Source organism: Sinocyclocheilus anshuiensis, unplaced genomic scaffold, assembly GCF_001515605.1.
Source record: "Sinocyclocheilus anshuiensis isolate Anshui unplaced genomic scaffold, SAMN03320099.WGS_v1.1 scaffold421, whole genome shotgun sequence".
Taxonomy (NCBI): domain Eukaryota; kingdom Metazoa; phylum Chordata; class Actinopteri; order Cypriniformes; family Cyprinidae; genus Sinocyclocheilus; species Sinocyclocheilus anshuiensis.
The window spans coordinates 530,227-545,627 of NW_015540859.1; the positions used below are offsets into that span (position 1 = coordinate 530,227).

The following is a 15,401-nucleotide window of genomic DNA, read 5'->3' on the forward strand; positions in this document are numbered from 1 at the left end:
TACACACTACATGCATTACATGCATTTTTATTACTCTAAACTGTATTTTTGTTTTTTGTCAACAAAGAGAAGGATGAGTAATTTTCTGTGGTAATCAACAGCTTGTCAGAGTTTTTTTTAGCCCAAATGATTCCTTTAAATAAGCTTAAGTAATTTTCAGCAGTGCTGGATAATGTCAGGAACAACACATCACAAATACTGTACGATTGCAGAAAGGACTGTTTTTCAGTGTTTAGTTTTATGCTGTTATTCCTATGACTGCTGCCAATGTAAATCTGCCTTCTTGATGAAGAAAACAGAAGCTGGAAAAGTTACTGCAATAACTTAAATATAGAAAAACAACACCTCTGCACCCATTCAGATACCATGAAAACATGGAAAATAATAAGATGATAGTTGATTCTGCAGACAAAAACATCTTAAACCGCCTAAGATTTGCACTCTTAGTTGGACCAGCTAAACCAAAAACAGCAACCTGTAGGGAATATTAAATGCACTTTCAGATATTTCCAGCCAGTGCGGCACTTCATATGAAATATAAGGGCAATAAAACAATAAATTGTTTAGATTAAATATATTCCTGTGCTTTACAGTGATGGCATTAATCTAAAGACATAATGCAAACTACAGATCTAAGTTAACAGAAATATATTATGTTATCTTTCAAAGGTTTGGGGTCAGTAAGAATTTTTTGAAAGAACTTTCGTATGATCACCAGGGCTGCATTTATTTGATCAAAAATACGGTAATAACAATATTGTGATTTATTATTACAATTTAAAAGATCTGTTTTCTATTTGAATATACTTTAATTTATATGTAATTTATTCCTGTGATGCAAAGCTGAATTTTCAGCATCAGTCTTCAGCATCACGTGATCCTTCAGAAATCATTCTAATAATCAAGAAACATGATTATTATTATCAGTGTTGAAAACAGTTGTGCTGCTTCATATTTTTGTGGATACCCTGATTTTTTAAGGATTCTTTGATGAATAGAAAAAAATGTTATAAATGTCTTTACTGTCACATTTGATGAATTTAATGCATCCATGCTAAGTAAAATAATTCATTTCTTTCAAATAAATAAATGTATAAATCTTACTGACCGAAACGTTTTGAACGGCAATGTGCATGCAGTTTTTACATCTTCATTAATTGACTATCTAATAAAATTAAAAAGGCTAAATGTAATATCAGTACTCTGTCACATATGACATTTAAAACTAGTTAAAGCCAAAAGGGTGATTAAAATGGTGATAAACTGTGAACATTGATATAAATTATTTATCTTATATTCTTAATGTTGATAAAAATGCTCACGGACATCAACTACCCACAAGCATCAACTCTCTTATTTTACTAATCTATCCAAAATGGGTAAAAGTCTTACATTTTAGTCACATCGCTAATAGTGAATGCATGAAGAGTCTTTAGCTAGGTAATTGTATACATGTTTACACAAGATGAAACCAACAGATTTGTTTTGCATTGGATCAGACATTGGTTCAAAACTATTTCAGGGTCCATAACATTGTTATAATAAATCACATTGGGAAGCAGTCCAAATTTAAATGTTCTTTACCGACTGTGATCTTCCTCCTGCAACCGGTACGTAGGTGATCCTGTAGTTCTGCACTCGTCCAGGAGCGTGATCCCACTTGGTGGTGAGGGAGGTGGTAGTCGCATTGAACACCTGGAGGTTCTGAGGAGGTCCACTAGGAGCTATAAGAAACAACATTTGATATTTCAGGTTTGTGTTCTAACACATCCTTATATCCATATGCAATCCAAATGTTAAATGTCATGTATCTTAAAAACACCACTCACCGGGTGTAATAACCTTGGACACTGCAGTCAGCGGGGTAGAGAGGGAAAGAGTGAGAGTTTGTCAAATGCACATGTGGTGTCCAAAGTGCAGTAAATGGAAAAAGTCTATAATTTGGATTTCGGGGTTTCTTACATGTGCGTTGGCTGCCCAGAAGATCTTCGCTCTCAGATTCATCGGGGTAAATGGCAGTGACAGAAACATCATAGAGGGTGTCTGGCTCCAGGTTCTCCAGAAGGAGAGTGGTGTCCTCGCTGCTCAGGATATCCTGAGGAAGACAGTGGTATTAGCTACATACTGGACAGCAGTTAAATGTGCAATTAACATTTACCAATACTGAGACACAAATAACAGTACTGCTAGTTACTATTGCCAGACACTAACAATCACTATTGCATGCAGGGGTGTAAAAAGTACTGAGAAACTAAAAGTACAAGTTACTATGTAAAAAATTTACAGGACAGACATTGTCTTTTTTTTTAATTTTTTTTTTTACTTTTTTACAAAAGTATTTACTGAGCACTTAAAAAAACAGTTCATTACATTAAATAAAATACATACATACATTATATATATATAAGTGAAGTGAAATGAAGACTGCAATCAAGGTAAAGACGATTGCGGTGGCGTACAGGAGTCGTACAGTAAGCACACGTGAGTCCGTTATAATAATGCGTGTATGACTGCTCTTGACGCACTGATCGCACATTGTATTTATGCACAGGCACAGACATTTCCGTACATTCACATTGTTTCCACACACATTCACAATAATGTTTTGATTTGTCATGTTTATGTTGCTGTGTTTAGTTATACGGAATGGATTGTGTACTGTAGTAGATATATGCAGTCAGCAGGCGATTGATTTAGGGTTTTTTTGGCATCTCCATGTGGTCCTGTCAGTATCTCAACTTGACTTCTCTAAAATGTAAAAAAGTTATTTGCTGTTGCACTATACACATACTATAAAATTCTTTAAATGTGGATACTTAAAAAAAAAACACTTGGTGTTATTTTAGCATAATTGAGATACTGTTTTTTATTAACAATTTTATAAATATTGTAAATATATATATATATATATATATATATATATTTACAATATTTATAAAATTGTTAATAAAAAACAGTATCTCAATTATGCTAAAATAACACCAAGTGTTTTTTTTTTAAGTATCCACATTTAATTGTACTTAAAAGTTAAGAAATTAAACACTTTTAACTTTTAAACATTCTTAGCTTTTTTAATTGACTTGAAAACAAGAGATTTTCTCATTTCGGTATTTATGAGGCATTTTTAGTATTTATAGTATTTTTCAAAAATTTGTCCTGCCAAAAATCATGATTTTCTCATTGTTTTGATTATGTACAACTCCAGGACACAGCAGATGTTAAAGTCGACCCAGTACCCTTAAACATTTTACCTGTAACTTTCAGCTAAAATTAGCAACCGATAATAGTACAGTGGTTTGACATTTGGAAATAGTGATTTTTAATAATCAAGCCTAATCATGAACCGTGTTCACACTCGACTCAAGTTCATCTATCTACAGCAATGGTTATTATGATTATTATAAAACATTTTATTACTGTAGTTCAGACTTCAGAGTCTGAAAAGACTAGTTCACACAAAAATGAACTTTTTGTCACCATTTTCTCACCCTCGTCTTTCAAAACTACATCAGGATAAAGAAAAATACAATTTTTATTTTTAAATAACTAGAAAAATTCATATGATGTGTACTTTGTACTTTGTACTTTCTACGTGAAATTACAATGGAGTAAAAATTATTATTTTTACTTTGTGAATGTAACTGAGTACAAGTACAGATATATATTCCCAGAACAGTACTATTACTCTATACTACTTTATACCTCTGAGTGTAACGTATGCATGTAATATTTATGTTTTATGGGAAGGAGAGTAAATACACAGTTGAAGTCAAATCAACTTGATGAAGCAGACCTCATGTTTAAACTATGATGTCTTACATATTGAAAGTTGTTCTCTCCACTCTTGGTCCAGCCGACGCGGTAGAGGGAGACATCAGGAGCGCCGTGCTCCCAGTGAGCCCTGAAACTGGTCTGGGTCACTTGAGAGAACCTCAAATTCTTCGGGGCAGGGACAACGTCTAGAATGAGTTTCAGGTTACAATTAAGCACTTGAAACATTTAGCAGTCAAGTGTTATTTCAATTTACAGAGGTTATTCATAGATAATGGACCCCATGCCCGTTACCTGTAATGGCTTGGTTAAGCATTGGGTTTCCGGTCCCAGAATCATACACAGGAGTGACAGCCACATCGTATTCCGTTTGGGAAATGAGATTATCCAGTCCTCTAGACATTACATCTCCGTCAACTTCAAGCTAAATTGAAACATGAGAAATACAGTTATGGCCACACAATACACAGCAAAAAGACTTGGCGGCATCAGGAGGTCAAGGTTTGGCTGGTTAACATTGGCAGTTAGTTGACAGATTCGTAGATTACTTACAAATTAGAATCTTTTACTGATTCCAAAGGACACTGCGTAAAGTGTAGTCAGCAATATAATCTATTAGATTACACAATTTAGGTAATGTGATCTGACTACTTATTGATTACTTTTAGATTTCTTTTATCAATAAATTATTAACACTTTACTGCCATTGTGTTAATAACATGCAATCATGCAATCAATAAAAATGGAACTGTAATCTGATTATGAGTATTTTAATTATTTTAATATTAAATTGAAATAACACTTGACTGCTAAATGTTTCAAGTGCTTAATTGTAACCTGAAACTCATTCTAGACGTTGTCCCTGCCCCGAAGAATTTGAGGTTCTCTCAAGTGACCCAGACCAGTTTCAGGGCTCACTGGGAGCACGGCGCTCCTGATGTCTCCCTCTACCGCGTCGGCTGGACCAAGAGTGGAGAGAACAACTTTCAATATGTAAGACATCATAGTTTAAACATGAGGTCTGCTTCATCAAGTTGATTTGACTTCAACTGTGTATTTACTCTCCTTCCCATAAAACATAAATATTACATGCATACATTACACTCAGAGGTATAAAGTAGTATAGAGTAATAGTACTGTTCTGGGAATATATATCTGTACTTGTACTCAGTTACATTCACAAAGTAAAAATAATAATTTTTACTCCATTGTAATTTCACGTAGAAAGTACAAAGTACAAAGTACACATCATATGAATTTTTCTAGTTATTTAAAAATAAAAATTGTATTTTTCTTTATCCTGATGTAGTTTTGAAAGACGAGGGTGAGAAAATGGTGACAAAAAGTTCATTTTTGTGTGAACTAGTCTTTTCAGACTCTGAAGTCTGAACTACAGTAATAAAATGTTTTATAATAATCATAATAACCATTGCTGTAGATAGATGAACTTGAGTCGAGTGTGAACACGGTTCATGATTAGGCTTGATTATTAAAAATCACTATTTCCAAATGTCAAACCACTGTACTATTATCGGCTGCTAATTTTAGCTGAAAGTTACAGGTAAAATGTTTAAGGGTACTGGGTCGACTTTAACATCTGCTGTGTCCTGGAGTTGTACATAATCAAAACAATGAGAAAATCATGATTTTTGGCAGGACAAATTTTTGAAAAATACTATAAATACTAAAAATGCCTCATAAATACCGAAATGAGAAAATCTCTTGTTTTCAAGTCAATTAAAAAAGCTAAGAATGTTTAAAAGTTAAAAGTGTTTAATTTCTTAACTTTTAAGTACAATTAAATGTGGATACTTAAAAAAAAAACACTTGGTGTTATTTTAGCATAATTGAGATACTGTTTTTTATTAACAATTTTATAAATATTGTAAATATATATATATATATATATATATATATATTTACAATATTTATAAAATTGTTAATAAAAAACAGTATCTCAATTATGCTAAAATAACACCAAGTGTTTTTTTTTTAAGTATCCACATTTAATTGTACTTAAAAGTTAAGAAATTAAACACTTTTAACTTTTAAACATTCTTAGCTTTTTTAATTGACTTGAAAACAAGAGATTTTCTCATTTCGGTATTTATGAGGCATTTTTAGTATTTATAGTATTTTTCAAAAATTTGTCCTGCCAAAAATCATGATTTTCTCATTGTTTTGATTATGTACAACTCCAGGACACAGCAGATGTTAAAGTCGACCCAGTACCCTTAAACATTTTACCTGTAACTTTCAGCTAAAATTAGCAGCCGATAATAGTACAGTGGTTTGACATTTGGAAATAGTGATTTTTAATAATCAAGCCTAATCATGAACCGTGTTCACACTCGACTCAAGTTCATCTATCTACAGCAATGGTTATTATGATTATTATAAAACATTTTATTACTGTAGTTCAGACTTCAGAGTCTGAAAAGACTAGTTCACACAAAAATGAACTTTTTGTCACCATTTTCTCACCCTCGTCTTTCAAAACTACATCAGGATAAAGAAAAATACAATTTTTATTTTTAAATAACTAGAAAAATTCATATGATGTGTACTTTGTACTTTGTACTTTCTACGTGAAATTACAATGGAGTAAAAATTATTATTTTTACTTTGTGAATGTAACTGAGTACAAGTACAGATATATATTCCCAGAACAGTACTATTACTCTATACTACTTTATACCTCTGAGTGTAATGTATGCATGTAATATTTATGTTTTATGGGAAGGAGAGTAAATACACAGTTGAAGTCAAATCAACTTGATGAAGCAGACCTCATGTTTAAACTATGATGTCTTACATATTGAAAGTTGTTCTCTCCACTCTTGGTCCAGCCGACGCGGTAGAGGGAGACATCAGGAGCGCCGTGCTCCCAGTGAGCCCTGAAACTGGTCTGGGTCACTTGAGAGAACCTCAAATTCTTCGGGGCAGGGACAACGTCTAGAATGAGTTTCAGGTTACAATTAAGCACTTGAAACATTTAGCAGTCAAGTGTTATTTCAATTTACAGAGGTTATTCATAGATAATGGACCCCATGCCCGTTACCTGTAATGGCTTGGTTAAGCATTGGGTTTCCGGTCCCAGAATCATACACAGGAGTGACAGCCACATCGTATTCCGTTTGGGAAATGAGATTATCCAGTCCTCTAGACATTACATCTCCGTCAACTTCAAGCTAAATTGAAACATGAGAAATACAGTTATGGCCACACAATACACAGCAAAAAGACTTGGCGGCATCAGGAGGTCAAGGTTTGGCTGGTTAACATTGGCAGTTAGTTGACAGATTCGTAGATTACTTACAAATTAGAATCTTTTACTGATTCCAAAGGACACTGCGTAAAGTGTAGTCAGCAATATAATCTATTAGATTACACAATTTAGGTAATGTGATCTGACTACTTATTGATTACTTTTAGATTTCTTTTATCAGTAAATTATTAACACTTTACTGCCATTGTGTTAATAACATGCAATCATGTAATCAATAAAAATGGAACTGTAATCTGATTATGAGTATTTTAATATCTAGTTACTGGGATCTGAAGTAATCCAGATCACCTGTAATCACTTACTTGTAAAAAAAAATATTACTTTATTATATATTATTATATAAATAAATATATAATATAAATATATTATATTTTTGAAGTTGGAAATAAAATTGTGCACAGATTTCAGTTTGTTTCTTGTAAAATTTCATGTTTAATCCATTGTGTTACTTGCCATTTCTTCATAATTATTTGTGCAATTATTAACAATTTCCGAGTAATTGTTGTAAATCCTACTTTTTAGTTTTATTTTGTTTTTAATTTGTTTTAAATGTATGCGTCATATTTCATGTATTGAACAAAATCCATCTTTGCACTTTGCACACAAGCTGCATCTGAAGTGGCATTTAGATGTATTTACGCAGACTGTTTAATGCAGCTCAGAGATGCCACAAATGCATTTACACTGCTGTTACAATTGCATAAATACTGTTAGGAGATGAACGTGTTAAATATAAAGTATATTGAATATAAAACTATGACATCATACTTTAAATATGAAACAAAAACCACCAGTTGGTGGTGACAAGCCTTAATGAGCGAGTCACTTTCAACTGATTTGTTCAAAAGAGCTGATTCATTCAGGAATGAAGCAAGCTGATATCAGAACCATGTACAGTATTAGCATTCTACTCTTCTTAGCATTCTATTCTATTGCTATTTACATTTATATTTAGACATTTAGCAGACGCTTTTATCCAAAGCGACTTACAAATGAAGACAATGGAAGCAATCAAAATCAACAAAAGAGCAATGATATGCAAGTGCTATAACAAGTCTCAGTTAGCTTAATGCAGTACACGTAGCAAGGTTTTTTTTTAATCATATAATAAATAAAAAGAAAACAGATAGTGTCTCAGATCGGCCAGGCTCAGCCACCTCACAATCACAGCGAACACCATCACCTGAGTTCTGATCACACGCACCTGTCACGGATCAACAATCACCCTCAGCTCCCATTCATAAGCACACACCTCACACCACTCCAGTGTCCGATCTCGTTCCAACGAAGTGGACTCTCTCTCTCTATGATATCCGTGAGAGTCATTGAAAGACTTACCTACCAGTTGTACTTACCTCCTGTGTTTTCTCTAGTGTTTCCTCCAGTGTTCGTTCCAGTCCCTTGCTCCGTGGATACCCCGTCACTCATCGTCTGAGGTGTGTGCTATCCTCTGTCTCACTTCCACGATCTCCTGGGAATCCCCATTACTAGAGTTATCTTTCCTCATCTTCCCAAAGGACTTCCGAACTTACTTTATACTCACCTGCCCGTACCCTCTGCTTCACTTGCTGAAAATAAAGTAACATTGTATTTTTCTAATCCTCTGTGTGAGTCTCCTTCCGTAACCGATAGAATAGAAAAAGAATAGAGCAAGCTAGTGTTAGAGGCCTTTTTTGCTTTTGTTAATCAGAAGTCAGAAAGTCAGAATTATAATTGTTAAATAAATAAAAAGAAAACAAATAGAATGCAAAAAAGTTTTTTTTTTTAAGAAAACAAGCAGTTAGTAAATAAATAGAGTGCAAGTCTAAAAGGGGCACGTTTTTTTATTTACCTCTCCAAGATATCTTGAAGGACTTATCTGAGAGATAAGACTCAAACCACTGGAGTGTGGTTCCTGAGATGCCCTTTGCCAATAGGGTTGACAGGAGGATCTGGTGGTTAACCGTGTCAAAAGCAGCGGACAGATCCAGCAAGATTTATGCTATATAAATATATATATTTAGATATACATATACATATTTATGCTATAAAAATGCTAAAAATAGTAAGAGCACTATACTAGTATGCAGCTATCTTTATAAATGGCTTATTGAATCATTGACTCGCCCAATTCATTCAAAAACACTGAATCATTCAGGAACAAAACCTGGTATTTCAAAACCAGACTGTCCTACCTAAAACCAGATGGATGGCCACCCTAACATGTGATGCATTTGTGCTAGAGAGGGGTTGACGTTGAGAGAAACAACAAAGCCTCAATACATATAAAATCACTTTAAGTTCCTGCAGAATTAGACCTGATCTTTGATCCAGTGTCAGGTAACAGGAGCTGCCGCCATCTGTCGGGCTTCTCAGGCTTCCATCCACCTGGACCCACATTTGTGTGCATGTTTGTTTCATCTTTTCATCCCAGAACGAAGAGTTATGAGCAGAACTGAGTCATGATTAATACTTCAGGATGTGGAGAAAAGCTGAGTCCAAAACTGCCACTGAGAGTTCAAAAAGAAAAAAATCATAGGAAAAAAATCCCACCCATAAAATACACATCCCAAAGCACCGGATTGCTGTGTGCCACTCAAAACTCCATTTTTTTTTATCGTCTGTCTGTTCTCGCAATCTTTGGTAGATGATCGCCGTAACTGAAGCTCTGGAGAGCAGCTGTACTCTCTCGGCAGCTGCCGTCTCCACTGACTTGTGTAACGTTATTGCTGATATGTTAAAAGGTCCCAAATTCATCAACATGAGTCTCTTTCTTGGTTGTCTGCCTGGACGCATTGTGTAAACAGACAGGAATCTTTCCACAGGAAGGCTTCCACAGTGACCCAGGAAGGCTTTGCACATTTGAAAACAAGATTGTTGTTCAACAGCTGATAAGCTGTGCACACAATTATTCCCAAATGCAGCACTACTCAACACATCTCGGAGCTTTTCGTTGTGGCCGGTGTGATATGATTGTCAAAAAACCATAAACATTACAAGTGCAAATTACTTTTACTATCAGACCTCTAAAACCCCGCTTGTGATTGTGTTTCCTTTGAGAACCTTCTGCTTTCAGTGGTTATATGTTCAAAGAGACCTGTGATTTTTCTAGAAAAATTATTGGAATCAGCAGCTGTAGTCAATTAGGATATTCTGTTGTTTAGGTAGCATTGCTGTAACACTTGTAAAGTGTCATAAAATCATTAAAAAACTATGACTGAAACAACTTTACAGTTCGAGTAACACAAAATGTGTTTGTGTTTATGACAGCTTTATGAAAGGATAAACATCACATTTCTGATTATGTATGTTATATACAATTGGTCTGAACAAAAACGGCAGATGGGCTGAATGAAAATGCAAATCTCTGACAGCATGTGTCAGTTTACCCCAGTTTCCAACGTACGCCAAGCAGCGCTGCACTTATAAACTACTTTTAGACATCATAAGAAGGTAAGAAAATGCCAGTGTAACTTTTCTGAACACAATCAGTTCCCTTCACATACTCATACATATAATCACCAAATGAATGGCCTATTCAGTGATTTGCCAGGATGGGCAAATGTCACCAAAAGCTGATGAGCTTGACTTTACCTCCTTCGACTCTCCATCCTCTGGCTTGTAAGTGATTATGTATTTACGAACGGCACCGGGCGATGGATCCCAGTCCAGCTGCATGGTGCTGTGGGTAACGTCTGTGATCCTCAACTCACCGGACGGAGGAATAGGCACTACAGATAAGGGAGAGATATAGAAAAAAAAACGAAAAAAAAAACGATGAGAATCAGATAGATGTGCTAAACATCCCTGCTGAGGGGAAGAAAGCCCTAGTGCCACCTACGGGTCACCCCCCGATCAGAGAGAGGTTCACTGGCAAAATCGCCGAACAGGGCGAAGACGGAAACTCTGAAGGCCGTGTTGGGACGAAGTTTCTTCAGCTGGACGTCAGTAACTGTTCCTTTCACACGCATCTGTGAAAGTCAACCACATCACAAATGAAAGGGATGGTGGACTTGTTCAAGGGAACATAATGGAATGTTTTTTTACGCCACTGCTGAAAAGACCAGGTTGGGCCAGCTTGAATTTCTAAGATAGTTTATGAATGATATGGATGCTGAACCAGAGTTATTACATTAACTATAAGTAAAACTCTTACAAACAAACAAACAAATAAATACTAATGCTAAAATAACACTAGGCTGAACAAAGTTCTCACGGCCACAGAGAATAAGAGAGTTACATTTGTAACAAGAGTAAAAAAGTTTAGAATACCATGAAGAATCATGGCCAAAAAGTAAATAGGGTTCATTTTGATGGGATGTTGATGTTAAGCTATTTAAGAAAAAGGGGGCAGAAATGCAGGGGATTAATATCCAAAACAACATTTGCTGGTCTTTTTAGCAGGACAGTTTTAGCACAAATACCTTTAAAATATCTATAAATCCTTTAGATTTATATATAATGGTAGAAATTATGATTTTAGTCTTGTCTTGACTGAGATATTAAATTCTGAATCCCAGTGCAAAAATTATTTTTGTTTCGTTTTCCAGAACACATATCTAAACATTCCTAAATCAAGATATTTTACTTACTACCTATTATATTACCTGTATAAATTTAATTTTTGTTTAAAACAAGGACAAATAAATTTCCTACCCTGTTGGCAGACATTTGTTCTTGTTTTAAGCATAAACCCACTTAATTTTGAGACATTTTTTCAGAAAACAAGGCTTAATTTTGCTTCTCAAGAATGTTTAGATAGATCGAACTGGAAAATAAGGCAAAAAAATAAGACAAAAAGAGTAAGAAAAAAAGAAGAAGAAGAAAATATTTTTTGCAGTGAAGACATTATGACAGTATCTACCAACTATAACAAAAACTCTAAGCATATTCTTTTATTTTCTAATGAAAAAATGGAGGAACAATATTGAAACATCTGCTCTGTCAGAACTACTTTTAGACATCATAAGAAGGTAAGAAAATGCCAGTGTAACTTTTCTGAACACAATCAGTTCCCTTCACATACTCATACATATAATCACCAAATGAATGGCCTATTCAGTGATTTGCCAGGATGGGCAAATGTCACCAAAAGCTGATGAGCTTGACTTTACCTCCTTCGACTCTCCATCCTCTGGCTTGTAAGTGATTATGTATTTACGAACGGCACCGGGCGATGGATCCCAGTCCAGCTGCATGGTGCTGTGGGTAACGTCTGTGATCCTCAACTCACCGGACGGAGGAATAGGCACTACAGATAAGGGAGAGATATAGAAAAAAAAACGAAAAAAAAAACGATGAGAATCAGATAGATGTGCTAAACATCCCTGCTGAGGGGAAGAAAGCCCTAGTGCCACCTACGGGTCACCCCCCGATCAGAGAGAGGTTCACTGGCAAAATCGCCGAACAGGGCGAAGACGGAAACTCTGAAGGCCGTGTTGGGACGAAGTTTCTTCAGCTGGACGTCAGTAACTGTTCCTTTCACACGCATCTGTGAAAGTCAACCACATCACAAATGAAAGGGATGGTGGACTTGTTCAAGGGAACATAATGGAATGTTTTTTTACGCCACTGCTGAAAAGACCAGGTTGGGCCAGCTTGAATTTCTAAGATAGTTTATGAATGATATGGATGCTGAACCAGAGTTATTACATTAACTATAAGTAAAACTCTTACAAACAAACAAACAAATAAATACTAATGCTAAAATAACACTAGGCTGAACAAAGTTCTCACGGCCACAGAGAATAAGAGAGTTACATTTGTAACAAGAGTAAAAAAGTTTAGAATACCATGAAGAATCATGGCCAAAAAGTAAATAGGGTTCATTTTGATGGGATGTTGATGTTAAGCTATTTAAGAAAAAGGGGGCAGAAATGCAGGGGATTAGTATCCAAAACAACATTTGCTGGTCTTTTTAGCAGGACAGTTTTAGCACAAATACCTTTAAAATATCTATAAATCCTTTAGATTTATATATAATGGTAGAAATTATGATTTTAGTCTTGTCTTGACTGAGATATTAAATTCTGAATCCCAGTGCAAAAATTATTTTTGTTTCGTTTTCCAGAACACATATCTAAACATTCCTAAATCAAGATATTTTACTTACTACCTATTATATTACCTGTATAAATTTAATTTTTGTTTAAAACAAGGACAAATAAATTTCCTACCCTGTTGGCAGACATTTGTTCTTGTTTTAAGCATAAACCCACTTCATTTTGAGACATTTTTTCAGAAAACAAGGCTTAATTTTGCTTCTCAAGAATGTTTAGATAGATCGAACTGGAAAATAAGGCAAAAAAATAAGACAAAAAGAGTAAGAAAAAAAGAAGAAGAAGAAAATATTTTTTGCAGTGAAGACATTATGACAGTATCTACCAACTATAACAAAAACTCTAAGCATATTCTTTTATTTTCTAATGAAAAAATGGAGGAACAATATTGAAACATCTGCTCTGTCAGACAAACCCTGTGGACATCAGATTCAAGCCAGAACTGAAGTCGAGACCTCTGGATCTTCTCACTTTGTGAAATACTTGCAAAGAGGAACTGTGCTAACAAACCCCAAAGCACTAATGAGCTGTTATTTTACAAACACTGTAATATAAAGGACGTTTTTGAACCCAATAAATGTAGACCTACCACCTGTGGTATCTACAATATCTCCAAAAATGCTTTCCATTTCCTCTTTCTGCTACAGTATGTCATAGTTGTTGACAGATTTGAGCTGTTTAGCCAGTCTTCAGTGTCACATGATCCTTCAGAAATTGTGATTTTTTGCTCAAGAAACATTTCCAATTATTATCAATGTTGTAAACGGTTGTGCTGCTTCATATTTTTGTAGAAACTGACACATTTTATTCTTCAGGATTCTTTGATAAATAGAAATGTCAAAAGAACAGCATTTATTGGGCATAGAAATCTTCTGTAACATTATAAATGTCTTTACTGTAACTTTTGATCAATTAATGCATCCTTGCTGAATAAAAATGTTAATTAATTTATTATTTTTTTTTTTTTTAATTAGACATGTTTTTGTGAGATTCACCCATGTATTGTATGATACAATACTTACAAAAGTGTCTAACTCTGTATTGTGGCAGTACCGTGGTGGTCAGACTGTAATATCACTGGTATTGAATGATTGCTGTCCTCAAATACCATGGTATTTCCATGGTACTCCAAGGAATTTTTAAGAATATCATAGCATTACCATGTAAAATGTCCAAAAAACAAAGTATTACAATGCAATAAACTGTATTACCATTGTATAGAGAAGTGCAGAACCATATCCTCATGTATGTACTTCTAAAACAATTGCATTTATCAAATGTGCAAATAAAAAATGATTTTTTTTTGGTGTTCAGATACATATTGTTGAGGAATTGGCTCTGGCTGTTCTGGTGATGAGTGAATTGTGGGTAAATGCTCACTTACATGTCGTCTCTGAGCCTTTGAGGGGGTCGCTGCTGTCCTCTCCCACCACTGAGTGAACCTTCACGATGTACTCCGTCAGCGGAGTGAGATTCTCCAAGACCACAGTCGTCACCGTCCCGTCGACAAGCAACTGCAACAGACGAACAGAATTAAAGTGAGAACTCACAAGTATAGGACATGACTGTGTTTGCAAAGAAAACAAAATGAATCACTTCTAGGTCAAATCAAAGTTAGACTTTCCAGACTGTTTCCGGACTTCCAGACTTCTGAAGAAATCTAGTTTTGGCTCAGCATGAAATGCCTCAAGCCACACTTTGTCTTTCTTTGCTCTTTCTTGCTGTTAATGTGCAGTGCGTAAATAGTTTTAAATGAATCGCACACTTAAGTTTAATACTTAGGGTTTAATAACCCTAACAATGGGCAATAGTAGTTGTGATGCTTTTCAAACATGTGAAGTGTTCATACCTTTTGTGGTTCTCCTCCTGCGATGCTCACATACTCTATTCTGTACTTCTCCACGGGTCCATCAGGGGCAACCCAGGTGGCGCGGAAGGAGTAATGGGTCACTTCTGAGGTCGTTAGATCAGTGGGTGGCTCGGGACCTCCTCCTGTGAGGGGTAATGATGGTGATTAGGGTTTAACCTTTGACCCCTCACATACTCCAACATTAGACTCACATCAGGGCTGTTTCTGAGCAAATCTGAATTTGGTAAACATTGTCCTTAAATTCTGTAAATTATATAGTAATTTTAGAGTTATTTTAGAGTTTTAGAGTTGCACAGTGATCTAGAGATGATTATTGACCTTATTATTATTACTGATATTTTTTTTTAACATGTTAATGGACGCTATATTTTGTTTTCTGCACCCTGGGTCATGGGAGTCATTATAATGGTGTCATTATTTTTTTTATATATAT

At 35.0% G+C, this 15,401-nt stretch overlaps 1 protein-coding gene across 1 annotated transcript in view; it reads right to left on the reverse strand.

Annotated features, from left to right (window-relative positions):
• LOC107687946 (collagen alpha-1(XII) chain-like) overlaps window positions 1-15,401 on the reverse strand; it is a 78,368-nt gene that overhangs the window by 34,134 nt on the left and 28,833 nt on the right. The window contains exons 21-30 of the mRNA XM_016485440.1: window positions 14,948-15,090; window positions 14,483-14,612; window positions 12,154-12,290; window positions 10,881-11,016; window positions 10,634-10,770; window positions 6,833-6,962; window positions 6,587-6,726; window positions 1,963-2,095; window positions 1,830-1,850; window positions 1,585-1,724 (exon numbers count right to left, since the gene is read on the reverse strand). Coding sequence (XP_016340926.1) covers window positions 1,585-1,724; window positions 1,830-1,850; window positions 1,963-2,095; window positions 6,587-6,726; window positions 6,833-6,962; window positions 10,634-10,770; window positions 10,881-11,016; window positions 12,154-12,290; window positions 14,483-14,612; window positions 14,948-15,090 — 1,247 coding nt within the window. The remainder of the gene's footprint in view (window positions 1-1,584; window positions 1,725-1,829; window positions 1,851-1,962; window positions 2,096-6,586; window positions 6,727-6,832; window positions 6,963-10,633; window positions 10,771-10,880; window positions 11,017-12,153; window positions 12,291-14,482; window positions 14,613-14,947; window positions 15,091-15,401) is intronic.